This window comes from Monopterus albus, unplaced genomic scaffold, assembly GCF_001952655.1.
Source record: "Monopterus albus unplaced genomic scaffold, M_albus_1.0 scaffold301.1, whole genome shotgun sequence".
NCBI classification, from domain to species: domain Eukaryota; kingdom Metazoa; phylum Chordata; class Actinopteri; order Synbranchiformes; family Synbranchidae; genus Monopterus; species Monopterus albus.
The window spans coordinates 329822-356005 of NW_018128181.1; the positions used below are offsets into that span (position 1 = coordinate 329822).

A 26184-nucleotide genomic window follows, 5' to 3' on the forward strand; every position below is an offset into this window, starting at 1 on the left:
TTTGACTGGTGAGAAATACTTTAGCAATAAAGAAAAATCTGGTAAGAGAAACTATTTCTCATTTGTTTTTTAATTGCATTTATACCAAGATATTGTGGATAGACATTGAGCATTTCATTTGGAGAGATCCATATACAGGAAAAACACTATTTTCGGCTTTGAAGATAACTTGAGCTACATGGATTTATGTGCAATTAATCATATTAAAATGGAAATTTTACATACATAAAAATAAATAGTCAGACTCCAGATTGAAACAGAATGTGAAACACTATAAAGACATACAATTTTTGCTAAATTTGGTCTATGTATGATTTACCTTTTATGATTTTCCCCTGGTAGATATACACTCTATATATTTATAATTTGTTGTCTTTGTTTAATAAATCTTAAACACTCGGGGTGGGGGTGTCTTTGTGCAGAATATAATCCACTTAGAGGAATGATGTTACGCACTCCGGTGCAGTGGCATACAACTTTTAAGTTGGTATGTAGCCCGGCATTGAACCTAAGAAGGAGGAGGAAGTGTTGTTTCACACTCCAGCCCAGCAGGTGGCGGTAATGCACCTTAAATTGTCTTGCAAACCGCCAATAAACACCACAGGAAGAAGAAGAAGAAGAAGAAGAAGAAGAAGAAGAAGGCGTATCAAGAAAAGAGGGGAATTTAAAAGAGGAACGGTTCGTTTCCTTTTGAAAATTCGGGATAATAAAAACGTTTTGATCATCTTCACAGAGAGACGGGACGATATGTGTTTTGTATGAGTAGATCCTGTGCTGCTGGGGACTGTTTTGGTCGAATTAAACCAGGTAATACATACAGTGTTAATGGCTAGGTCTAGCTTGATTGTTCATCCTACTGCGTGAAATCATTGATTGCATATAAAAAAAAAGCTAAACTTAAGTATGTATGAAACAGAATTCAGAACCGAATTAGCTAGCGTTAACTTTTAATTGTCTACACTGACTCCCTACCATATAGCGTTAGTTATTAATTGGTTAGCCTCATTCTTGTATCGCTGATAATCTCGCTGAAAGTGACAGTTGAATATGGTTATAAACTTCGGGATCTAACGGGTTAATTACTGGCTTCATTTGCCAACTAAAAATCACAATGACTCCAGTTTAAATAGGGTGGTAAGTAACTTAACTTTAGTTTTCTATTCAGCGAACTAGCACTTGTTCACAAGCTAACTCGCTTCAGTTAATGTTAACGTTGTATCCAGTTGGAGGCTAACAGGTGCCAATTAGCTTATTGACCCAAATGTCTAGAATATAAAATAGCTTTGTATTTACAAATATACATGTTACCCCTTTTCTACTTCTATGTTGTATTTTTTCAGTATTTATTTACACAAATATTGTATGTGTGTATTAAAACTGTTTGCATTACTTCTTGTTATTTAGGTTTTTTTTTTTTTTTTTTTAATGGAGTATTCCACTGAAAATTACAAACATGTCTCACTGTGTTGTTACCCGTCAGGATGAAGAATTCCTCGTCCCCTTTCTCTGCTTCCCCATCTCCTCACCCAGCCCCACACCCCCTTGCCTCTGCCTCCTCTCTGACTCCCTGCCCCGAACTAGACTTGTCCATCACAGTCAGTCCCGCTTCCAAGACGGGCAATACACACCTGAAGCCCCGCCCACCAAAGACAAGTCAGACTATTGACCAGTCACAGCTGAAGTCCCGCCCCCAGGGACAGACCAGAAGAAAGGGCAGCACACAGGTGATGATTTTGTGGTGCAGCAATCTATCAGTATTGAGCCATGTAACAATCAATAACCAGCGATCTGATGTCATTGATGCAAAGCCTCAACATAGATTTCACACTCTAATTTCTGCTGGCACTTTCACTGAAGTGTGCGTTCTTTTCAAACTGGACAACGTGCCATGCGATGCAGCTAGTACTCTGACTTTTATTAACTCACAATAAAAGATGTTTAATACATATAAGCACCACTGCAGTGTTTAATCTGACTCTGACCTCTTTTTGACTTTTTTTTTTTGACAAATGGCCTTCACCAGGATGACTAACAGCAGAAATGTACTGCACAAAAATAGTTTTTATGTAGGTTCATTTTACTGCCGCCCCCCCCCAAGTTCACTGTGCATGTGCATACATGATGATGACGACAACATTCCATCATTCTGTCTGTTCTCATGAAGGTGTGTTTTGAAGAGCCAGTGGTCATCACAGTAACACCAGAGCCTCACAGCACAGTGAGCCCAGATGTCCCGTCTCAGCAGGCAGTCAGAGGCCAGAGGAGGAGCAGAGGACGACACCATGGTAACCAGAGTCAGCTAGTTTACACTGAGTGTCTGAGTAAATCAGGTCCTATATTAATCAAAAAAAACTTTCCTGTCCTCTGCCTGGTGGAGCCCAAAGACATTCAGTGGAGCCTCCTCCTGCAGCATCCAATCAAGATCCAGGGTGTCTAGAGAGGGCGGAGCTAAACACCACTTTGGCTCTGAAAGCGAAGCTTCAGTCACTACAGGTTCAAACGTTTGCTTATCAATAGGATATCAATAAATCATCACTGAGTCAATTAACAACCCGTATGTTGCCCTGCAGGGGGAGGAGTTTAACTCCCAGAAGGCCATTCAACAGACTCTACTGAGATCAGAGATGACCAAAAACCTGATTAACACCAGAGCTACTGAAGGTAACACACACACATGCTTGTCTTTCTATAGTTCTGAGGACACTTACTGACATAATGCATTCCCTAACCCCTTATTTGAATCGCCACAACTAAATACCCAAACCCCAGTATTTACTCTAAACCTAATTCTAACCTGAACCCTAAAACCAAGTCACTTTAATCAGTTGTGAGGACTGGCTATTATGTCCATGAACTAAAATTTATTCACACAACCACAGAAAGACATGTACATGCTTCTCATTTACCTTATTTCATTCGCAGTTTGCTCAAATTTTGGATCTATGGTAACTGTAACTCTAGTTAGGAGACCTACCAACTTGTATGTGCACATTGGTGTGCATTTTGATATCACAGTGCGCTGATATGATTTGTTACTATAAAGTAAGCAAAAAGCTGGTGACACCATGTGAGTTTGTCCCGCTGTGCAGTAGCATTAAAATCTACCCCAACCAGCGTCTAACCCATAGACATAGGTCTTCCTGCCAAAAAGCAATAAAAGAAGAGTTCGACCAATTGTAGCACTACATTTGGGATGATTGACAATATGTAGCTTTAATGTCATTTCAAGAGACAGTAGCTAGGATCCATAAGCTGACAGAAACACTCTTGACCTTGATTTTATACCTCTTGTTCCCCCCTCTTCACTCTGGTTGGGTGGTTCCTCAAGTGAAGACGGTTCTTTAAGCTCCTTTAAAGAGATAAAGGATTTGGGGGGATGTGGAGAGTTGAGACTGTGATTTTAGTTAACTTATAGTTAGCCTAATGTTATGTACATATATCTGTACACAAGCTATCTTGTTCACCAGTCATTTAAGTAGGCAAAGTAATCAGGGATCTGCAGGCTAATAATTGAACATCAAATAATTTACATTTTCAGAACAATATTTATGTACTGACAACTGTTGAATAAAATTACCCCCAAGGGGGAGGTACTCTGACTTTGTTCAAGGTTGGCAGGTCTAAATTAGTAAAGGGAATATATAAACTATAGTGATTTATTATAAACCTTACTTGCTACTGTCTGAGCAGTAACTTTACAAACTGTGGTTTTACTGATTTATTCATAGTATAAATACAAAATACTGGTTTTTAAATTAATATCCAAGTGTTGTTAAGCTGTTGATTTTAAGGGAAATCACACAGAGATAGTCATGTTAGAGAATATCGGTACACAGCTGGGCTGGCGGTAGTTACTCTGCACTCTCTGCAAATGCAAACTCCAGGGCATACCTTTAACAGCTGCAGCCTGGTTCAGTTGTGTCTTTGTCAAATTCAGGTTTTGGTTCAGAGGGACTGACATCTTCTTTCAATGCAAACTAAGACTATGGTGCAAGTAAAAGACACAAATGAGAGAAAAAAGGAGGCTTTTTAAGTCAAATGAGACGCATCAGCACAAACCCCGGATGACATCATTGTGTCATTCAGATTGTTCGAGATGTGCCAGGCCAGCGCAGAGTAGATCACTAGCAATCACTGTATACGTAATATATGATGGATAGATTGATTGCAACTTGCTCTGACATCATGGAAACATAGGCAACGGTAACCTCATGAGATCAAGGTGGCTGTAGGTTTCTCCCCGCACTGCAAGACCTCACAACATGAGGGGAAGTGTCTGGCAGTCACCTGATCTAAGAGCCGATTGGTTTAGATGCTGGATCACCGACATGACTTTTTACTGAATCTTTTCATATTTTTTCTTATTTGGACAGATATTTATTTTATTAGTTGGATTTGGCATTATAAAGGTTTATAAATGTGTGGTCATTGGTGACATCAGTAAGAGAAGCTGAATTTAACAGTCAACTCGATCTGATAAATGATAGTTTGATTTTGTTTTGTTCAAATAGGCCTCTGATTTTGTATTTCACAACCTTGTTTACATTTCCACCGTGTCTCTTTCTCTCTGTATGTCTGTTTGTAGGAGTGAATGTCGCTCGCTCTCAGCATCTCTTCACCTCACTGGTCAGTATCAACATGCAGAAGGATCAGCTGATCAGCCAGGCAATGCAGGATAGGCTGCTGCTGCCCTCACCCACCCACTCCCATGACAGCAAAGCAACAGATGGCCCATCCCTCCTCCCTTTTATGACCTCTGACCTGTTCAGACAGAAGCCCCTCTCACCAGAGGAGGAGGCAGCTGACTGCAAGCTCCGGCCCTCACCATGCCCCTCCCACTCGACATTTGACCTTTACAGTCGACAGAGACGCTGGGAGGCGACACCCTGACCATGGATGAGTTACAGTACTGGACCCCAGAATGGTACCCATCTTTGGGCCTGCTAAAATTTGCTAGGATTTGGGTTTGCTTCCATGCCGTGAAGCCCATTGCACATATGCAATAGTATTTTCCCTGCTGGCCCTGCCCTTGCATTCATGCACAATCCATAGACTTTACATTGTGATGGTATCACAAATTTTATAAATTATGAATCTCCATGGATTAAAAATCCATAATAGAAAATATAAAAACCAATCTTGTTTGCAGTATATAATGTTGGTCTATGTGGATTTTTTTTCATTGCGATACGAGTGGCTACTAGGGAGCAAATTGTCAGGAAGGCTGAGTGGTGGTGTCGTATCCAGTTCTCTAGATCTAAGGCACTTGACACACATAGATGAGCTCTGAAGGTACTGAGATTTTCATTGGTCAGACTGTGTGATATTACTGAATAAAACAATAAATGTGTAGTTAAATTTTACATTATTACAATCTGTTCTTTGTTCCTGTAAAGAGCAACATGTTTTGTACAGACCTCAGCTTCGTCCAACTGCTCACATTATATTTGAAAATAGTGTCTGACAGATGGTATCCAAGATGCATTCTCAAAAACACATTTTGACAGTAACAAACCAAGCAGCCTACTATGCTGTGAACACTTTTTAGATAATTTTTCTCACTTTTTCCACACAAGATTTAAATTATATGGAAGCACACTATATCTTCCCCCCACCTGGTTGGTTAGCTGTCCTCAGCAACCCATAGTCATATCAAAGTCCTTTAAGCCTGCATTGGCATTGGACCACTCTGATAGGCCCTGGGCAGTTGGTGAAGGGAGGTCTGGAGCTGGTGGCTGGCTCCCAGTGCCTGATTCTCATTCAGGTGGAGCTGAGGGCTGATATAGTGTGAGTTGGTCTATGTGAAGCACCACCACCCAGTTCCGCTTGACCGGTCTCACCCTATACATCACATCTGACAGTATCTATCACAGTACAAGGCCTGACCCACTAGCTCTCTAGCCTAAGGGACAGACCCTCCCTCCATCCAGGGCTGTGCACCGACACCAGTGTGCCAGGGTCAAAGTCCACTCCATGGCAGCGAACATCATAGGTCAGCTTCTGACGAGGCCCAGTGTCCATGAGGGCATCTAATTCAGTGGAAAAATGTTTTAACATGTCATACAGCTTTTGAGTATTGGTTCCTTTCATTAGTCTTAAAGATTTTAGGTATATTTTAAATTCAAATAGCAAATTTGGGGTGCTTTTAGAATTCTATTTTTATGTATGAAAAATTTGGATAGACATACAACATAGTTCATCATTTTTTCTTTTCATTATCATAACAAAAGTTATATCTGAAAATAAGGTCTGGCATTGCTTGAATTTGTGTCTTTATCATTTATGAATATCAAGCCAGATTATGTACATAATATCACATGAGAAAAATATAGTCTGTTGTTTCAATATTGTTTTTGCATAGTGAACATAAAATATCATTAACATTGAAATGTAATATAAGAAACTCTTTAGAGAGATAAATGTCATTCATAATTTTGAAATGTGTTTCTTTAACTTTGGGAGATATAGGAACTTTTAATTTTAAATTAATGGTTTGTAGCTTCTTTATTGAGCCTTTGGACAACATACAGATTCCACAAAGAAAGACACCAGAGCTGATGTTGTTTCTGAAAATATGCTGCTGCACAGTTTTAAATATTTTTTTCAATACTATGTCTATTTCAAATAAAACTATATGGCCTCCACTGGTGGAGGCAGCCATATCATCAAAACCTAGACAAATAAACCAAACTAACATGGCTAGACCTCACACAGATGAATATATACTTATTAATTATTTGGTAATTTGGGTGAACTGACCCTTTCAGAGTTACTGGGTCAGACATATTTGTCACCACAGCGTGTCTATAAAAGCTAGTTGTCCTGCAATCCCAAACTGATGACTTCCCTTTATGTTTTCAGTGTTTTGTAAAGTTCTCTTCCTCGGTTACAGTGTTCTCATGGTTCTTTTTCTTTGTCTGTTGCATATAGGGGAATCTTCCAGTCATGAGTCTGTGCTACAGTATATTGGTTACAATGTTTCCGACAGACCAGGAATGCAACACGTCGCATCACCATGACCCGGATGCAGTTTTGTTCAACTTTATTACCCACAATTCCTTTCTCCACCTCTCTCTTTCCGTACTGCGGCAATGTCTAAGAGAGGTATGATTTCCAGTCTGTGAAATCCACATTCATCTGCCATGTTTAAGTCAGTGCCAGATTTTATATTCTTGCTTGTTTTTTGTAGAGGGTGGAAGACAATATATCTGCTTGATTAGTTTTTAAAATATGAAAGCAGTTTACTATTTGTGAGCGATATAATTTTGACTGGCTAGGTAGCGGAAGCCATGTTTCGCGTTCAGCGCCATGTAGACACGAAGCAAGTAAAGACGGGGGCCAAAAATAAGAGTTTACTGCTCTCCAATAACTCACGACAGGTTTATTACGGCTATACGTAATGTCACACCATTATTAAACCACGTTAATATGCTTGGAAATTGTGCTAGTAAACGGAAACTGCTCGAGTTAGCTAACAGTTGAGGCTATCCGAAAAAGCTAATCAGGGCCGGTAACACCACATTTCAAGTTAACATTTAGGTCAGCGTGGCTACTGTTGTAACAGTGTTCAAGTTTCAGCCTCTGATGGGGTTAATTCGTTTGTGAACCAATTGTGAGTTGCATAGTAACGTTAGTTGTCAGATATTACCCACGTTGTGAATAAGAGGTGCACTGGAACAGGCCATCCATCACCTTATTTTGGCAGCCTAGTAAAACCATGTGTCCGTTTTTAATGGGCTGGGGAAACGTCAGTTTTGTTTTTTCGAGCTCATGAAAAGTGTGTTTTGGATGTGCTAGTCACCGGTGGTTAGACTGTTGTCTGCAACATACACGTTGTTATAATGGCAGCGCTAGTTATTTCCTGCTGGTGTGTTTGAACACGTGTTTGTTGATTGTTACTAAAAAAAAAAAAACCATGCAAAAATAAAAGCTGCCCGATTGAGCTTCACCTGGGAACAGCTGAATCAAAATTTTCAGTGTCAGTTTTGGGGAAACATTAATTTGTTTATGTGATAAGTTAGGCTGTAAAGCAGCTCTGATATTAAATGTGAAATTAAATACAGATGGTACTTTATATAACACGCCAGGCAGAGGGGGTTGATAATTATATGGTCCTGTCTTCCTGCAGGACGTGGTGGTTCATCTGGAGCAAAGTTCCGCATCTCACTGGGTCTCCCAGTGGGAGCAGTCATCAACTGCGCTGACAACACAGGTATGTATTTTTAACTACCCTATTGTATAGTCAGAGTTGAGATATACAAACTGGGTTTTGTAAAAGAGCATTATCACTTTTCCATTTATTGACCAAATATGTAGTTGGACCTACCGATTGCTAGTCGACCAGCGGAGACTGCAGGACCTCTCCTTTCAGTCACTGTCTTTTGACTCTGCTAGAGAGCGAATAAGTGTATAGTCTAAAATGTTACCACTATTAGGTCCAGTCTGGAAGTGTGGAAAAATATGAACGTTGTATATTTCTTCATGTACAATTTTGGAAATTGTATAAAATTCTGGAAGAACATCCAGTAACATCATAGATATGGAGGCACACCACTATTTTTTTGTGTTGTGTTAAACGTAATGCAGGTGTCAAACAAGTTTGTTTTGATGAATGCTGGATTACTATAGGATGTTTACTTTTAGCACAGTTTTCTCCGTACTCTGCCCCTTCCAAAAGCACTTGCTTTGTCTGTTCAGTGGCTGGGTGAGTTGTCGTAGAAGGGAATATGAAACTCATCACTGTGGGTGAGATGGCAGCGACCCACTGTGGCTGACTTATCTCAATCAGTCATGAGACACACTCAGACCGTGCTGTCATTTGTGATATTACCGCTTCAATACAATATTCTTTAGAAAGCCTTGTCCATTTGCTTCCGTTCTCTGGTGCTGTTTTATTTTCACGTTTGCGTTCTCTCTTTGTGCTTCAGGTGCCAAGAACCTGTACATCATCTCTGTGAAGGGCATCAAAGGGCGTCTGAACCGACTGCCTGCTGCAGGAGTGGGTGACATGGTCATGGCCACAGTCAAGAAAGGCAAGCCAGAGCTCAGGAAGAAGGGTGAGTGGAACAAACCGGTCTGTCCAGCCTGCTCTAATGAAACACTGTGAAGACTAGAATATGATGGATTTCTGTTGAGAATTGGGTTTTAAATGGATGCGAGAAACTCTTTTTACCCTGTGGTGGGAACTTTCAAGAATCAGCTTACTGTATTACAAAGAATGGACCAGCTGTTTGATAGTGGTATTTCCATGTAAGCTACACATCACCCAGCATTTAAGTTATTCTTAGTAATCTGCTTCAGTGAGTGCAGACACTTGGATGGGGTAAATTGGGTTACACAAGCTCAAATGAAGTACAAAAGTGTTTTCCAGCCATCTATTTTCAACAAACAGAGTTTACAATGTCACATGAGCTCTGCTGTTGGAAATGTACACATGGTGTTATAGCAATGAGAAGAAATAAGCAGCTGAAAATTAGCATTGAAGTAATCGGTCATTACTCTGTTGCAGAAATGTAGTGACTGTGTGTGTAATTTCTGGTCAAGTCAAAATAGTGGTGAGCTCAGGCTTGTTGTGTGGCTTTGAATGAAGCCCATTCTCTGTGTCCACAGTGCATCCTGCGGTGGTGATACGGCAGCGGAAGTCGTATCGGCGAAAAGACGGCGTGTTTCTCTACTTTGAGGACAATGCAGGTGTCATAGTAAACAACAAAGGAGAAATGAAAGGTGGGTCTTTTAGGATGCAACACCAGGTTCTCTTGTTAAAGGTCATACTTGCTGTAAGTTGTCTTGACTGCAGGGTCATTTACACAGGAAATAATAGACTTGATAGATTAGTATGTACCTGTGTGAAAAGACCTCAAGCAGTGAAGCGCATCGAGGCAGATACTTGTCCAGATGTGTCAGACACTGATCCCCTCAGAGATTATCAGTTGCTGTTTCATCCTCCCGTTTGGTTCTGCCATGTTTGACAGCAAAAAATGCTTTGATTCTCACCACCTTATTAGCAAAGTATTTTTAACATTGCATCAGCATTTATTCCACTTGTATTTAGTCACATCTGTGTATTTAAAAACTTAGTTCTGTATGTCCTCAGTGCTGATGGAGGTGCTAGGATGGTAGGAACTGATTTCCTCCTTCCAAAAGCACTTGCTTTGCTGAACCATCTGATAATCTCCTATTATTGTTTTGCACTACTGTCACTGACTGTACTTGGTTTTGAGTCACAGCTTATTGGCTGTACCATTTAGATTTATCCTAATTACATCAGCCCAGTTCTTATTCTGTTCTACTTTATTCTATTTTAGTTCCTAAATGTTATGGCACCCAATACTAGGTGAGAGAGAAATGGTATTTTGATTTTCTGTATGTCCTGCACACATATTGACAATAAATTCCTTGAACCTTGAACCTTGTCTGGGTGAATTGTAGTTGAAAGAAAGATGGAGCTCATCACTGGGTGAGATGGCAGTGACCTACTGTGGTTGATGAGACATGGAAACCTGGTCACTGAGTGTTAATGCCCCAGCTTGGTTCCATTTTACCACGCATTGCTTTTATTAGTCAGTGCAGTGTTTGTGGAAGGGCCACTAAATGTTCATGGATAAACCCCAAAACAACAATCATGTAATACATTCAGTAATAAAGTGACCACTTCTTGAACTTTGTTGTCACCTTGCAAGACTTTGTTTCCTTTACGTTAATATTAACATACTGTTAATGTCCTGATGGTTCTGATGGTGCAGCAGTCAATGATCCCGCATTTTATGTATATATTTATTGAGGCATGCAGTGTTGAAGTGAAATGACTGCTTTCTTCTTTGTATGTGCAGGTTCAGCAATCACAGGCCCAGTGGCCAAAGAGTGTGCTGACCTGTGGCCCAGGATCGCCTCCAACGCAGGCAGCATTGCCTGAGCTGGACTCTGCGCCCCTTTGTTTTCAATAAAACTGTTGGTAATCAAGCTGCACGTCTTGGGTGTTTTACATTTATGTAGCACAATACTTTGAAGGGTACTTGTTAAAATATTCAAATATGAGCCACTGTTCTGTGTGGATACAGTCGTCTTGCTGAGCATCAGGGTTACTTCCAGTAAGCAAGGGGTGCTTGAACAATAAGTTATGGGTAGATTGTCTTCTTGGGTTTTGCAGTGTGAAAGGCTAAGACTTGTACAATCATGCAGTTATGGATGTGATATTTGTGAAGGTTGTTTTATACAAAGAGCTCCACAGTGACAGCGCTTGGTAAGATGAGTGAAACCACTACTGTGTTGCCAATATGCTCCATGATACTTGTATCCTGTGATGCTACGTTAGCAAGCTGTTGTACATTTTCAGACATGGGGTTAGGGTTTACCTACGTAAATGAATGAGACTCCCCTCATCTCAGCACCCAGTAATGACCAGCAGTAACAGGTTGAAGCTCTAAGACTATTTTATTTTCAAACTTTAGGCAGTAAATACTGTGATTGCCATGACTTCAGGGTGGGTCCAGCAAAATAAAACCAGCAAAGCGTTGCCTCTTGTTCTGACCTGACCAAAAGGTAAAACAAAAAGACATCAGTCTAACCTGTGCTCCTAAAGATGAAAAACAGGAGAAAAAGTATAAAACAAAAAAGGCTAACCCCACTTCTACTGCAAAGGGTTTTTAACACAGGAAAATATTTATTTACAACTAGACTGGACACACTATATGATACACTGGAAGCTGAGCAAACAATGGTAGGCAGGAGCTGGCTTTCGAGCGTCTGTGTGCAGAGCAGCAACCAATCAGCACCTGAGAACATGCACATTCACTCGTGCTGCCCAATTGAGAGGTTACACACACACAGGAGAGAACAGAGTATGCAGTAGAGGCTTTATGACCAGGACTGTAATGTGATAATCAGTTTTATTTCACAACTTGCAGTTGACTGATTGCATGTGAACCTCTGTGCAGTTGTTACACAGTAACTGGACCTACTTACAGATGAAGATATACAACAGGCAACATGTTAAAGCATTTGCACTACAGTAAGAAAAAACAAAGAGAGTAAATACTCTGGCATTTCAAGAAGCTAGCTGTCATTGTGCAGGCACAACAAAATAGTGAACGTGATTTAAATTCCCACATGAAGAGGAGGAGAGCCAAGACAGGAGCTCCTAAACGCCAGACACATGGACAGATGTTTGAACTGAGGGCATTTTGTTCTTCAGGCTCTGTGCTTCAAATGCTCCCTTTGAATTAAAAGAACAGATACTACATTAAAGTGTCCAGTGTCCGCTTTAGTTTGAGTAGGTTTACATCACTATAGAAAGAACTGTGTGGGAGATGCAGTATATTTCTTTTAACACACTCCCTAAACTGCAAGGGGCAAAAGTAACTGGATGCTTTTGGCGCTCAGTCTTTATTTTGCAGTTGTTTGTCACTTCAGTACAGGTCTTATGGATGAGCAGAAAATCATTTGCATGGTGAAGAAAAAGCCCTTTATGACTGCACAGCAAGTGGAGAAAGGATATAGACATACGCTTCCCTGTCAGTGTCCTGGAGGATACTTCATGTCCAGAAGCTCAACCATTCAGCAACAAGACTCAAAAACAGAAAGGGGCTAAATGTGTTCAAAGGGCCCCCTCACTGTTCCTTCTACTCAAATAAGACTTGGCACTTTAATGTTGTATCCATTACTTCATTTAAATACTACCACAAGACCAGAAGCACAGACTTTTTTTCTGCTTCTCTGCTTGCAGATGGAGATCAGCAGGGCCTTGGAGAGAAACCAGGCCACTACCTGCACCCAACATTTGTTTTCCCTCAGTTACTTACTGTATATCACCTACTGTACATTCTGGACTTCAGATAGATTAAGTCACAAAGCTGTATGAAAGTATAAACTGAGTAGGAAATGACAGCTTCCGATACACTGAGTTAATATTTACCCACAGAAAGGTGGCCTGTTACATTGATGTTCCCATCGATGTGGGGCAATTCATCCATCTTCATAGTTAATTCCTCTTCATGCATCTGAGAGCTGCAGCTAATGCCTATTACCAATCTAATGATCATTTATTAAGTAGAATGTTAGAACAAAATAAGAAAAAACAAGAAGCAGTTTGCCCCAGAGTCCAACACCTCAATATATTATTTTTACAATAATACAAAACAGGGGATCTTTGCATATTTGCTTAATAAAGGACACAAACAATTAACAGGATATGTGATCACAAAGGCTGTCTTAATGCCACACTGCTCCATTTTGGGGTTAGAGAAACTGGCCTAGTGAGGGCCAACAAAGTTAACACATCACATCATTTTCAGGGTAAGTGTCGTGCTGTAGGACACCACTAAGGTATTCAGGTTTTTCCTTTCATTTGTCACCTGTCTGTATATTGAAGTCCAGTGTGTCTGCTGACACTAACAGATAAAGTTAGAACTTGTGTGCACCTGCAGAGCGGCTCTGCCTCAGTGAGACGTTTATTGCACAAGCTTTATGGTATTGCATCCAGTCTGGGAATATACGGCCTCCCCCTGGTGTCCTCGTCCGCGGGGGGATCACTGCGGGCGCTGGGTGTCGGGCTGGGTTTGGCGCGCTGCTCGCAGGTGGCGTGGGGGTGGGCGTGCCACGCACCATCCCGGTAGGTGCAGTAGCAGACTGTCCACTCGTCAATGTTCACACGCTCCCCCGCTGGGATCACCCTGTTCCCGGCAAAGCAGTTGGGACCTAGAGGACCAAGAGAGAGAGAGAGAGTGCAGGGCAAGTTACCCCCATATCTACTCCTCAAGTGTTTCATCCGCATTTTTGAGACACGCATTTCACGCAACACTTGAATCCGGCTGTCTACACTGCCCGCACGTCGGCTGTCACTAGCGCGTAAAACCCTCCACAAAAGCCACCAAACCAATGAAAGCTCACTAGTTCTAACCAGAAATCATTCAAAACAGAGAAAGAAATAGGCCCAACATGGTTAAAATACATGATCTAGTTTAATAAACATGCAGTTCTTTTAAAAGCGGGCTTAGTTTTGAATGGCCACATAGCCAGTAATTCTACTGTTTGTTGGAGTTTTCCCTTCTCCGAGGTGTTTCTCTAGGCTCCTTTGTGTGCTTCTTGTACACCAACAGCTTCCAGTGCACAAGTGAACACGCGCCTGGTGCAGACACAAGCGCGACACTTGCGCAAGGTCGATTCCAAGCTGGACACGTTCCACTTTTCCGTGTAGACAAGTAAGAAGTGAAATCAGTACTTTGTGTCAGTGGGCAAACACAGCCCTGACTTGTATCTGTTTTTGGACGCGGTAGAGCTTGTTTCAACGCTTAAACTGTTTTTCTTTTTTTTTTTTCCACCAGGACCAGTGCAGCAGGTTTTACTATATCTTGGCTGAATACTTTCAAAGCACGCTTTACAGTTCTATTTGTATAGTTTTAACTGCACTTTCTAGCCAGTGTAGTGGCGTGGCACTAGGTACAGCAGTGTCAGACTGAAATGTCCTAACAAATAGTAACATTTTGCGCAGATTCATGGTCCTCAGAGGATAAAGCCTACTGCTTTGTCCAAAAATATATAAATAAGATCAAATAAAAGCCTTACTGCATAAACTATTTCTGTTTCCCTCCCACATGTAATGTAATGGTTTTCAGTAAAGCAGTTAAATGTTGTCTGGACTGTACATGTCCAGTCGGGCAGAATGCCTGAAGCAGCCTGCCTTTGATACTATTTGCATCTCTAATACACAGATGGGGGTTCCTTTACTTGGCAGCTACCTGTGAAACAATTACCAACGCCTGTCAGTGGGAGGACAGGAAGTACAGTTCATCTGATGCCAGATCCAACTGTGGCTGATAAAACACAGCTGACAAGAGGGAAGTTGGCACAAGCAAGGGGGAAGAAATGAAAAAATAAAAGTAGAAATAAAGAAACAGTGACGCAGTAAACCAAACCATCTGTCCCCCTGTTGGTCTATCAGAGGAGCAGTAAAAAAAGAAACTACAACTTAAAGACAACTGCCATAAAGCAGCAAGGCAGCTGGGAAATAGATGGTCATGTTGGGTTCTGTAGGTGGCCATAAAGCATCAATTAACTATTAATTATCAATTAGCTATTCTCTCTCTCACACACATGATGTGACCAGTGGTGCTTCTGAGAGCGGCAGGGTGAAAACACTTAGTGTCACAATGACAGAGTCAGCGAGCTGGGATATGGCAACACATGGTTGTGCTCCTGCTACGAGCTGCCTGCATCAGTACAGATGTGTGCTGGTAATGACATGGATCAAGCTGTGGCAAAACCCTGCATTCAGACTACTGGAAGCATGGAAGCCAAAATAAGACTGCAAGTTGGAACCCATAATATATAAAGCAAAGTTTTTGTCTATGTGCACTTGCAAGGGCAGAGAGCAGTGAAGTTTATAAGCTGGCTGGCAAACTGCATACAGATAGGTGTCTCTTTATGCTGATTATTTTACCCACAATAAATTATTGCCATAAATAGCACATACAGTAATACTTAAAAAATAGATACTGCATTCTGTTTTGGGATATTCTTCCCAAAGGGCAAGATAAAATATGTTATGATTGTATTTATTGTATTAAATACAGGACACTCTTATTCTATTTATGTCTGGGGGGCATCTCTAACTAGTTTGCTTAGAAAATTAACTTTCTTATGATTCCTGAAAATCCGTGGCTTACAGGAATTACATGTACCTCTGTTCTGCTAGTTGTCTGCTTAATTACTAGTCATATTTATATTGAAATCAAATAATAATAATAATCAATAAAATGTCATCACATGAATTCCACTAGAGTCAGTAGCCGGGATAACGGCTACAGCGTTATTTTTTCCATTTGCCTGAGTTTAACAACTGCTTTCCGTTGTGTTCAAGTTGCATAAACAAACTACAGTGTGTGTGTTCATGGTAGTGAAGGAACAGTCACCCAGTGCAGCAGTGTGCTCACTGATTTTAATAGCTTTTAGAAATCAAAATGGCTCATCGCCCTTTAAGTGTAAATATGCTCAGTATTTTTATGACAATCTTGCAACTGGATTATGATGCATGTTGTGTATAAAGTTGTCACCATAAGAGGCTGTGAGAAATAGAGTCCAGAACAGAAAGGGTTCAACGTTGTGGGGGAGAATTTCTCAGTTCAGCACAGACTTACCAGTCTTACAGATGGGGCAGCAGTGGCTGGGTTCGTAGGTGGGGTTGACACAGTGAGGGGCAGGGCAGTTTGAAATGCTGCAGTACACCTCTCTGTTGGCCTCGCAGCGACATCGCTCACACCTCGACAACTGAAAGACACAAATCATTTGAATTTCAGGCTTCTGCATGTTTAACAGTAAACAAATGAGACCAAGATGAAGAACACCAGTAGGGTCAATCTGACTGCCTGCCTACTAAACCTGTACAGCACATGCACATGTGTTGGCATGTACAGGTCAGTGCCCAACAAACACACAAACACAGCTGATCCAACTGGTTGGATACACTTTGTCTAATACACCATTAGCTGCATCAAATAAAACACTGTCCTCCCGCTGCTCAGTTCCCAGTGAGCACATGGCTGCATGTCAGCGTGGAAGCTGTTGATTGACATGAGCAAAACCAAGACTGCCCCTCTTAGTGAATGCAAAGCACCTAATAGCAGGCTGCAGGTTCTTCATGAGGGGCTGCTCTGTTGTAATCAGACCAGTTCTACACAAACGGGGGTGGCCTGTGCCATCCCTGCAGCTCACTACTTTTTTTCTTATAGGTGGTGCAGGCTCTAAATCTGCAGGAACTGAAGGGCACGTTACACATAGACAGTGCTTAAAACAGGACAATATTTGTAGGACAATGTGCACTGTCAATAAAAATTATTTCTACTTTCCTTTTAAAGCTACAATATAACAAGCCAAAACATGGAAATGTCCATGGGGGAGGGGTAAAGACTTTTATGTGCTCTGTAAAGGTTGGATTAAAGGTTCCCGGTGGAGTCTCTGATCAGCGTCGTGGAGCCATGATTTTATGTGCGCATCCCTGTTTTGTTCTCATATGTGCACGGACGTGTGCGTGAGGGTCACATGATACACACTCCTGTCAGTGGTTTCACACTGTTCAACCAATAAGCAGGTGATGGTAACACTACAGTATACTCCAGTGTGCCAACAGAGACAAAAAAAGAAGATGACTGCTAGCAAGGAAACATGTAAATAAATGCAGGATTCAACATACAAATTGGATTTACTAATATTCTGTGTGGAAGGAAATGGCTCCAGCACATTTAGTAGACCTGAAGACACAAACACTGGGTTTTAGTGAGTTACACCACATAACCGCTGTTTGTTTTAAAGAAAACTCCATAGGGCACCTTCAGTGAACCAAAGAGATCCTGCCCAAGCACCTCATCCCGTGACCCACCCTGTACAGGTCCTCTGCCTGCAGCTGATGTTTTACATGTGTTGCACATGTTTCTCAATAAAACTGAAACACACATGGTGCTTTCCTGCCGTAGTGGATACAGGTAAACTATAATGTAGCTGCATTTTATGCACTGTACTTGACAGAATACATGCACAGCGCACAGTGTGGGAGAAGGGGGAACCCTTCACCCAGTACAGAGCCACTACAGCATGCAAATAGTCCATTTCCCACAGCCATTATGAAGACTAGGTTATCCTCAGTTAATGCAACAGAATATTAAATGCAGTGTTTAACACATCGCCCTTATCATTATGTCATGCAGCCAAAAGAACTAAGAGAAACGACCACAAAGCAGCTATATACTGATACCTATATTATACATAACTGATCAACTAAACTGATGCATGCAGCCTCAATAAATCCATCTGCAGCTCTGTGAGCTCGTGAGTGGGACAGGGCGGGAGGATTACAACTTGGCATCTTTCTCACCCTGAACTCCTCTAGGAGCCGGTACGTTTTGCCCCCGTAGACACAGACCCTGGCCATAGCCTCGCACACCGGACAGCATCCCTTATACCTGATCCGCGTACAGCGGGGGTGGATATGTGGACACTTGGGCTGGATGCACACGGGACCGTCCACGGTGCACGTGCATGGACATGCCGTGGGGCCCGGGTAATAAAGCTCTCCGATACCGTAGACGAACCCGTGGTCGTCGATGCACCACTTGCCCCGGTAGTCTCCGAACTCGTAGTCCAAGTCGGTTTTGCTGGAGTACTCTGCCGCCTCCGCGAGCTCCGCCACGCGCCCGGGGCCGGGTCGCAACAGCAGCACCATCAAGACCAGAGCGATGCGGAGGCACCTGAGCGCGCGCTGCCGGTGCCACATGGTGAACAGGTTACCAGTACCGACAGGATTTGTGTATCTGTTCCGCCGCTGCGCTCCGGTGAGCTCCTCCTCTCGTCATCAGGGGAGCCAGCGACGCCCATGCACGCGCGTCAGTGGTCGCGGGTCCAGTGTCACCGGGTTCATTCATCTGAGGCTGCCAAGTGGTCACAGGCCCACATCTTTTTGTATGACTTCAGTAGCCTTACTGTAGAAACAAAACGACTCAAACGGAAAATACTGGTGTTTTTACCGAAGAGAGACCGTTTAGCTGACGGAACACTGGCTTAAATAAAATACAGATCTAACACGAGTCATTATAGTTTAACAGTAATATGAACTAATGCTGGATGCCTCATGAAGTCTCTGTGATGGATTAGCTAAGAGACATGTTCACAGCAGTCATCTTCACGTGACAGTGAGCCGTGAACAAGGCTGCTTCATTTATAAAACTGTGCGTATGGAATGAACGTGCGCAAAAAACTAAAATGGCATATGCCAAAAAAGGTGCATAGAACCGTGCGCACGCACGATTCAGCGCGAATTCCTTTTAGAAATCACAATCAACTTGAGAACCTGTGCACTTTGCTGAGCTGAATATGGTGAATGCAAAACACTCACGAATGGTGAAAGAGCATGCACAGTGCTGCTGTAGAGAAGTGAGGCAGCGCTGCAAACACAACAAAGTTTGAAAGGGCTGATCGCTGCCGAAGCTGTTATACAACAGACAAGACCATTCTTAAATTGAGGAGCGTGCTCGGACATGCAGGTGGATGTCTTTAACACGGTGCTGCAGACCTCCAGAGCGCGGACCGGGCGGCGGAGACACGGGGAGCCTGAAGCTCGCCGCTCGACTTGTTAATCACACTGTCAAAGTCTAAAAACAGCAACAACAAGAAACACACTATTCGACTCCAAAATCCACACGTTATTCTCATCTTCACAGCTGATGATGAGTGCAGGTGTCTGTGAAGTGACAGCAGAATGTCTGGTGGCACCGCGTTTCTCCAGTGCGCTCTCTGCGCCCGCTGCCCCTGACTGCACGGTCACTGAACAGACGTTACACAAAACAAAAATAACACATACACAAAAATTAAAATCATATTCGGCCATATATCTACTGGCGCGTTGTCCAACAGTTCTGTAGAAATGCGATGTAATTTTATGAGTATTTTAAGGCTTAACCTACTGAGATTGGGATGAAATCACCTGACACGTCCTGGCGCTGTCTTTGGCAAAGTCGGGCTGTGGTGCGCTCCGGCTCAAAACTGGACCGGTGTGCGACCGTGGGCGTCACACAATGTCCTGATGAACCAGCGCCTGATGCTCAGTTAATTAACGATAGTTTAATAATGAATCACAGACATAAATGGCTAAGATTTATATTGATTTGGAATCTAACACAGCTGCCCGAATGTGTAGGCTGTTACTGGTTTGATATGAAGACAAATTCAACCCATGACTCGGATCAGTATAAAATCTGGCTTCAGTTTAATGCTTCAACGTCTGTGTTACCAACTTCTCTCATGTTTAAAACGCACAGGTGTGAGTTTACATGCATATGCAACGTTTATAAACGAGGCGCCCTGACACTGAAGCAGCTCGGTTGGGGTCAGCCATCACTCTGAATTGAATTGCTGAATCAGCACAAGAGTTTCTGGAGCTGAAGAATTTCACTCTCCCACAGGTTCCCATTGGACAAAAAGATTCAGAAAATCTCCTCAAAGCAAAAATGAGGGCTATTTGTAAATCGCCCCTGTTCCTTCATTTAATGGAATATCTTCACATAAAAGTGATCAATCTGTTTGCTGTTGTGTTGCACCACTGAATGTATAGTCCAATACGTCACCTTTAACTATGAGCTCAGCAATAAACATTTCATTGAATTTACTGATTTATGACAATTTCACCAAAAAAATGAAACATTGTGAGCTTCATAAACACAGATGTTAGCACTTTGTTGTTCACAAGATGAAATGCAACCTGATTAGGTGGAAGCTGGGTGGAGCTCTGCTAGTAATTAACTGTAGAGCTGAAGCAACTAGTTGATAGATAGCTACAGTATCTCACAGGAAAAAAACACACTAGCATTAGTGAGTCAGTGAGACATATTTCTGCATGTTACAGCAATAGTTTGACAAATAAACATAAGACTCTCCAATTTGTGGTTCATGAATGAATTTACAAGTAGCTAATTCATCAGCTGTTACCTTTAAGAAAAACTACTGAATGTAGCATCTCTTTTTTTAAAATATTTAACTGTATTGCTCTAACACCAGTTTTGCCTGTACTTTTTCCAGTTGGTAGTTTTTGCACGTCAGATATCATAGTTAAATTCACAATACATATATTGGTTATATACATATATAACTTTTCAAGCAGGAAGTACATTATACAGGAGTACAATATGCTTTCGTCCGTCTGTACAATGATCTTGAATGCGATATGTCAGGAACACCTTAAGAGAATTTCTTCAAATTTGGAATAAATGTTCACTTGGAGTCAAAGATGAACCAATTCGATTTTGGTGATGAAAGATCGAGGTCAGTGACCTCACTACCATTCCATATGCATGAAGTTGACTGGTTGGTGGAGGCATACAACCGCAAAGCAGTAAATCTGGTTCCCACAGTATTTACTCTCCATTTTTCGGCACCTGTACCTTTCAAATAATGATTTATGTTGCCCATTCTTTTTTTTTCCTGTTCTTTTCTTTGGCCAAATACTACAGTAAACAACCATGTTTAAGTAGTATTATATAGAATATAACAATTGATCAAACTGCATGCCTTTGGACTGTGGGAGGAAGGCGGAGAAGCCGGAGGGAACCCACGCAGGGAACGGGGAGAACATGCAAACTCTGCACAGAAAGGCCCTGGGTCGGCCAAACCCAGAACCTTCTTGCTGTGAAGCAACAGCACTAACTACACCGCTGTGCTGCTCTACAGTTGATCAGTTTTACAAAATAAGATTTAAGATAAACTAAAACCTTATTTCTAAAATCAGAATAAGGGAAAATTCTAGATAACCAGTAGGACTACTACCTGCAAATAGAAAACTTCAAAACACAGTGAGCGACTGAGAAATCATCTTTATTTTAGGGAAGTTCAGAAAGTAGAAAAGAAAGATGCATAAAAACAGAGGCATATTACTAAAAACAGTGTTTCAAGTAAGAAAACAGTCCTTTGAATGCATAAGTGGCTGAGGTTACATTTGGATGAGGGTAGCGTGTGCATGTCAGTGCTGAAGTTCAAACTCTTGTGGTGTTAACAGCAATACACAGTCAAAATGAGGAAAATCATCTTTAAAAAAATGCCTCAACTGATAGAGAAGCTCATACAGATTAAATGCTCATTTAAGTGTGAATTCTTTCTACAGAAATGTAATGAAGACAGGGGAATATTAAACACCCATTCTTATACTCGATGCAAATCATATGATCTTCTACAGATTCAAACAGCACTTCCATTTCCAGCAAGTGTTATTTGCTCTCAGCTCTTGCAGTAATTCTTCAAATACTTACAGGATCATGAGTAGTATTTAGTTTAGCATGCAGAATGTAGATGCACAAACAATTAGAAGGCGGCTTCCTTCACACCTACGTCAGAACTGGAAGTGATCACTTGCACTACCAAGATGTGTCAACCCCAGGTTTAATATGTCACCTTAATCTGATTATATTCATCTAAACGTTTCACTAGATTTCTAAAAACAAAGAAATGGTAGTTAGGAAAGTCACAAACTCATATACTACAATAATCTGAGGGGTGCTGATTTATATATAAAAACTGAGTAGTATAGAAGTGTTTGTGTGTGTGTGCTCAGAAATACCTGTCCAGTTCAACAGTGCCAGCTCTACACAGTGGAGGTTATTGAGGTTTTAACTATGAATATATATGAAACACAGAATCAGCATTGCTTCTCACTACAACCAGCTCCTGAACCCCACTCATCCTGGCATCTGTATTTTGTCACAGACAACTTGATTAGTAATATAGAGCAACTCACACAGTGACATGAGTGCCCTTCTCACAGTAGTACGGTGATGAAGAATTACAGCTCCGTGTATCAATCCACAGAAGAGTATTCGGCAATAACTACTTTGATAACTGATCGATCACTTCAATCATTTTCCAATCAGTTCCAGCCTCTGACATGCAAGAGTTTGATGCTTTTCCCTGTCATATTTTGGATTGTTTGTCGAAGACCTTTGGCTGGAGGAAGTTACGAGTCATATTTTCACCAGTTTGCCATTTTATAAAACCAGTGATTATTCAAAGTCCTATGCAAAAGTGCACATCAAATACTTACTAAAGTTGTGAATGTGTACCCTGACAAGTGGAGATGTATCTGAGGACTCTGGACAACAGGAGCAATAAGTAGTAAGAGTGATGCAAGTGATCCAGATTTGATACCAGCCAACCTGCTGACTGCTGCTGCTGCTGACCATTTGCCACTTTACAGATTAGACTTTCCTGGTTAAAGTCTAGATACAAGGTTATTTCATACTAACAAAATGACATGGTTAGAACAGAGGAATAGCTTCAGTGCCTGGAGCACAAACTCAGTCAGATGATATTTTGTACTCTTTGGTGACAATTTGCTGACATCATCAAACCAGGCATACTGAGCAAATTTAAAGGAAGCATACACAGATTATTCCCATATTCCTGTCTATACTCTTGGTCCAGCTGCATGAAGCTGGATGAAATCCTACATGAAGTCTTGCATGAAATATATGTTGGTTATTTACTGACCTTACAAACAGACCCTCAACCATTCAACATTTCTCATGTTTAGACATCTGTTCTGAGAAAGCCACCATACAAGTCACACTTCTTCCACACCTGAATAGGAGTACAGGAGAGCTGCAGCACAGGGAGGACTTCTACAGGTACCACTGTGGATCTAACAAGCTGACTACATTACATATCATACTGTTGGCTTTTTTGGCTGGGGGGCAGTAGTGGTCCTGGCGCTGGCTCGTCTAAGGCAGGGGCAAGTGGTGGTGCAGCCGCACTGCAGGTGGATTCCTGGGCCACTGGGGCATCTGGGGCTGCCGATCCAGGGGTGCTGTCTGACGGTGGAGGAGGCATGCTGCTGTTGCTGCTGTCATCACTGGGGGACCTGCTGCTGGGAGTGCTGCTCTCCCTCGGGGGCTCGGGGCTGGGGATTGCTTTGTCAGAGGCAGAAGAGGCAGGGTCTGATGGAGGAGGTGGAACAGGCTGGGGGTCAGACGAGGGCTCTGTAGGCACTTCATCTGGGGATAAAGGACAGAGGAAAACATTGACTTTGGATCAAATTAATGTCTGAACACTTGCACAAAAAATGTACTTTGTGGTTGACATTGTTCTATAGTGTTCTTGATGATGCAGAGCAAGGGGCAGTGCCGAGCTCCTAAAACCAGTGACGGCTTTCCAGTATTTTAGCTATAGCAACTTGTTTGCTTCAATAGTGTGATTACAGAGGAATGTCCATTTTCTCAATTAAAATGCGGCAGATTTTTGACTTCTGAGGAAAACTGTTATTATAGAAAAACTTTTATTATATAGCCCTTTTCCTGATAATGTAAACCAAGTGCAACACAATATAAGCATACAAAACAAAGAATAAACAAGAGTACAGAAAGATGTCTACAAAACTCAAATGACAAAGAAGGTGTCACCTGAATTCAATGTATATGTCTTCAAATTTGACTGTGATTTTCAGTTTGATAAGCAGACGATGTCAGTGTGTGAGTAGGTACCTGACTCCATTGGTGTGGGCTTGTCCTCCTCCTTGGTCCCTGAGGTGAGGTTAGCATTAGCACTGCTCTGTTCGGTAGCCTTGTTTCCAGCAGCTTCCTGCTGTTGCTGCTGTTGCTGAGCCTGTTCGACAGCTCTCTCTGCCTGCTCGGCCACCTCGCGCTCCCTCTCCTCCGCCCGACGCCTTGCAGCCTCTTCAGCGGCAGCCATCTCTGCTGCTAGCTTCTCCATGTCCACCTCAACCTTCTGGCTGCACAGCTGGAGACACAGGAAACACTGGCTACAACACTTTCCATTTTCAAGAACTTTAAGTTGTCTCCAGACTGAATACGAAGTCAAACTAGTGAGAACAAAATACAGGTTCACAAATTTATGCAAATACAAATTAGAGAAAATAAATGCACCTTCTGTCTTTTACAAATGATAACACTTGACCATTTAGTGTATTCTACAGTAGTAATAATCCTCATCCGTTTGAATTCAGGTTCATATTTGCACTTGTTCTGAGGTAATTAACATCAGAGTGGCTGCACATAATTTCAAATGGATGTTTAGTGATCTGGAATGAAACCTTATCGTCACTATACATTAGCTGCCTCTAGATGCATAAGTCCTGCTGTACCCGCTGGAGTTCAGTGTTGAATGAGTCAGTTGTCTCCAGAAATCGCCTTTTCTTGTCTTGGTGGCGATCCTCAATCTGCAGAAGTTCTGCCTCCAGCTTCCTCTGAAGCACAAGAGTTTGTTAGTAACTGACAATTGTTCTCCATGCACACAGGACATTATCGTTCTCCAGTAATACAAAGCTTTTCAGAAAACCTGTGATTTCACCATACCTGGTGCACCATAAGAGACTGAACCTGCCTCTTGAGGACCTGCATGCGGGCTGTGGTGACCACCGAGCGCACGTCAGGTACCACAATCTCACTGAGGATGTCGCTGATGAGCCGGTGGTTCCTCTGGAAGCGAGCAGCTGCCGTGTGCTTCACTGAAAAACCATCGTCATAGTCTAGACAGAGGGGGAAGAAAGATAGATGTGACTGACTAATGAGGGGAAGAAAGTGAACAGTTCTGCACGTTTCTCTAATTTCGCATAGCTTTTCCTTCTATTCATGTTATCAAGCATCATAACAGATGGACCTCGCAAATGATTTTCAAAAGGTTCCTTTGTAAAACTTGCCATCAGGATCTTCGGCGGGCTGAATGCTCATGTATGGTTCTCCTTTGTCTATACGACTCTGTCTCTGCCTGCTCTCCTCCTCCATGGCAGCCTCAGCCCGGTTCTTAGCGTTGACATAGGCCAGGTAAGCTGGCGAGTTGTGGTAGGCCTTCAGGGAGTCATTATACTCGATCTAGGAGGGGATGAGAGAAAAGCAAATAGCAAGCTGAGTGAGATTATATGACTAGCTGTCTGCTCTCAGTGATTATTTATTACATTTTTAGCTACATCATGCTTATTTATCAGTATCTTGAAACAATTAAAGGGGTACTCCACCCAAAATAAATCTGTTACTCATCAAACCCACACCATCTTTGACTTGTTTGTAGCTTCTTTAAGGGGGTCAGGGATTAGGCTGTTCTTGTTGTGCAAATGCAACCCAGGATAATTTAGTTATTTGAAAGTGGCTTAAAATTTCTGTGTAGCTGTTGTCACTGCAACAAGCTATTAAGATCAAACCATGATGATGATTTCTTTCTTTTTTTTTTTTTAAATCAGAGCCTGATAATACATCAGCTGGATGATTTCAGTGGAGCTACAATTAACGCGAGACATTAATGCACATTTGTCTTTAACAACACAGCAGCAACAGTTCAAGAGCCTGAGCTAGAGAAAAGTTATTTACACCGTTACATTTTCTTCAGCCTAGTCTAACCATTATTCAGCAGACTTGCATCTCCTTACATGATCCAAGTCCAATAGCATGTTATATTTTTAAATTAATTTATTCAGCTGTAATTTGATGGGCAAGGTGCCAATCAGCACTTGGCAGCAGAAGAAAATCAAACAGATAAGACAAGTTTGTTTATAGAGCTCTAATTCTTAGTTTATATTTTTTACTTCACATTTCAAAATCATACTCAATTACATATAAGTAACTATAATAACTAATTAGACATATAGTACATTTAAACATAGAAGTCCAATGACATTGTAACTAGTTCAGACTACATGAATATATATATATA

The 26184-nt window shown here is 41.8% G+C and overlaps 4 protein-coding genes across 8 annotated transcripts in view; 2 read left to right on the top strand and 2 right to left on the bottom strand.

Annotated features, from left to right (window-relative positions):
* The first annotated feature begins 616 nt into the window (after positions 1 to 616).
* Positions 617 to 5363, top strand: ppp1r35 (protein phosphatase 1, regulatory subunit 35). 3 transcript variants are annotated; one of them, XM_020623477.1, is made up of 6 exons: positions 617 to 807; positions 1481 to 1724; positions 2165 to 2285; positions 2372 to 2493; positions 2571 to 2661; positions 4586 to 5363. In XM_020623477.1, exons 2-6 carry the CDS (start codon positions 1482 to 1484, stop codon positions 4888 to 4890), a joined length of 882 nt encoding a protein of 293 aa, XP_020479133.1. In that variant the 5' UTR covers positions 617 to 807; position 1481; the 3' UTR covers positions 4891 to 5363. The 3 variants fall into 3 exon arrangements, with proteins under 3 accessions (XP_020479133.1, XP_020479135.1, XP_020479134.1); XM_020623479.1 differs by having other exon boundaries at positions 618 to 807; positions 2378 to 2493; XM_020623478.1 differs by having other exon boundaries at positions 633 to 678.
* A 1636-nt stretch (positions 5364 to 6999) lies between these two features.
* Positions 7000 to 10959, top strand: rpl23 (ribosomal protein L23). The gene is made up of 5 exons (XM_020623475.1): positions 7000 to 7104; positions 8129 to 8212; positions 8928 to 9056; positions 9610 to 9723; positions 10830 to 10959. The coding sequence occupies exons 1-5, from the start codon at positions 7092 to 7094 to the stop codon at positions 10910 to 10912; spliced, it is 423 nt and encodes a 140-aa protein (XP_020479131.1). The 5' UTR covers positions 7000 to 7091; the 3' UTR covers positions 10913 to 10959.
* Positions 10960 to 11947: 988 nt separating this feature from the next.
* Positions 11948 to 18472, bottom strand: LOC109973701 (von Willebrand factor C domain-containing protein 2-like). Its single transcript, XM_020623486.1, has 3 exons — positions 17861 to 18472; positions 16131 to 16260; positions 11948 to 13692 (listed from the first exon to the last, which is right to left on the bottom strand). Exons 1-3 carry the CDS (start codon positions 18257 to 18259, stop codon positions 13460 to 13462), a joined length of 762 nt encoding a protein of 253 aa, XP_020479142.1. The 5' UTR covers positions 18260 to 18472; the 3' UTR covers positions 11948 to 13459.
* Positions 18473 to 21332: 2860 nt separating this feature from the next.
* The window catches only part of LOC109973707 (SWI/SNF-related matrix-associated actin-dependent regulator of chromatin subfamily E member 1-like), an 11895-nt gene continuing 7043 nt past the window's right edge, over positions 21333 to 26184 (bottom strand). For all 3 annotated transcript variants that reach the window (XM_020623498.1, XM_020623496.1, XM_020623497.1), the window contains exons 7-11: positions 25178 to 25349; positions 24834 to 25006; positions 24623 to 24724; positions 24003 to 24258; positions 21333 to 23516 (exon numbers count right to left, since the gene is read on the bottom strand). In XM_020623498.1, coding sequence (XP_020479154.1) covers positions 23182 to 23516; positions 24003 to 24258; positions 24623 to 24724; positions 24834 to 25006; positions 25178 to 25349 — 1038 coding nt within the window. In that variant the 3' untranslated portion in view covers positions 21333 to 23181. The remainder of the gene's footprint in view (positions 23517 to 24002; positions 24259 to 24622; positions 24725 to 24833; positions 25007 to 25177; positions 25350 to 26184) is intronic.

Coding starts and splice junctions, on each gene's coding strand:
- ppp1r35 (XM_020623477.1), top strand. CDS start 1,482: ATGAAGAATTCCTCGTCCCCTTTCTCTGCTTCCCCATCTCCTCACCCA. Junction 2,494..2,570: donor CGAAGCTTCAGTCACTACAG/GTTCAAACGTTT, acceptor GTTGCCCTGCAG/GGGGAGGAGTTTAACTCCCA. Junction 2,662..4,585: donor TAACACCAGAGCTACTGAAG/GTAACACACACA, acceptor GTCTGTTTGTAG/GAGTGAATGTCGCTCGCTCT.
- rpl23 (XM_020623475.1), top strand. Junction 8,213..8,927: donor CAACTGCGCTGACAACACAG/GTATGTATTTTT, acceptor TTTGTGCTTCAG/GTGCCAAGAACCTGTACATC. Junction 9,724..10,829: donor CAACAAAGGAGAAATGAAAG/GTGGGTCTTTTA, acceptor TTGTATGTGCAG/GTTCAGCAATCACAGGCCCA.
- LOC109973701 (XM_020623486.1), bottom strand. CDS start 18,259: ATGTGGCACCGGCAGCGCGCGCTCAGGTGCCTCCGCATCGCTCTGGTC. Junction 16,261..17,860: donor GGCTCCTAGAGGAGTTCAGG/GTGAGAAAGATG, acceptor TGTGTCTTTCAG/TTGTCGAGGTGTGAGCGATG. Junction 13,693..16,130: donor CTGCCCCATCTGTAAGACTG/GTAAGTCTGTGC, acceptor TTGGTCCTCTAG/GTCCCAACTGCTTTGCCGGG.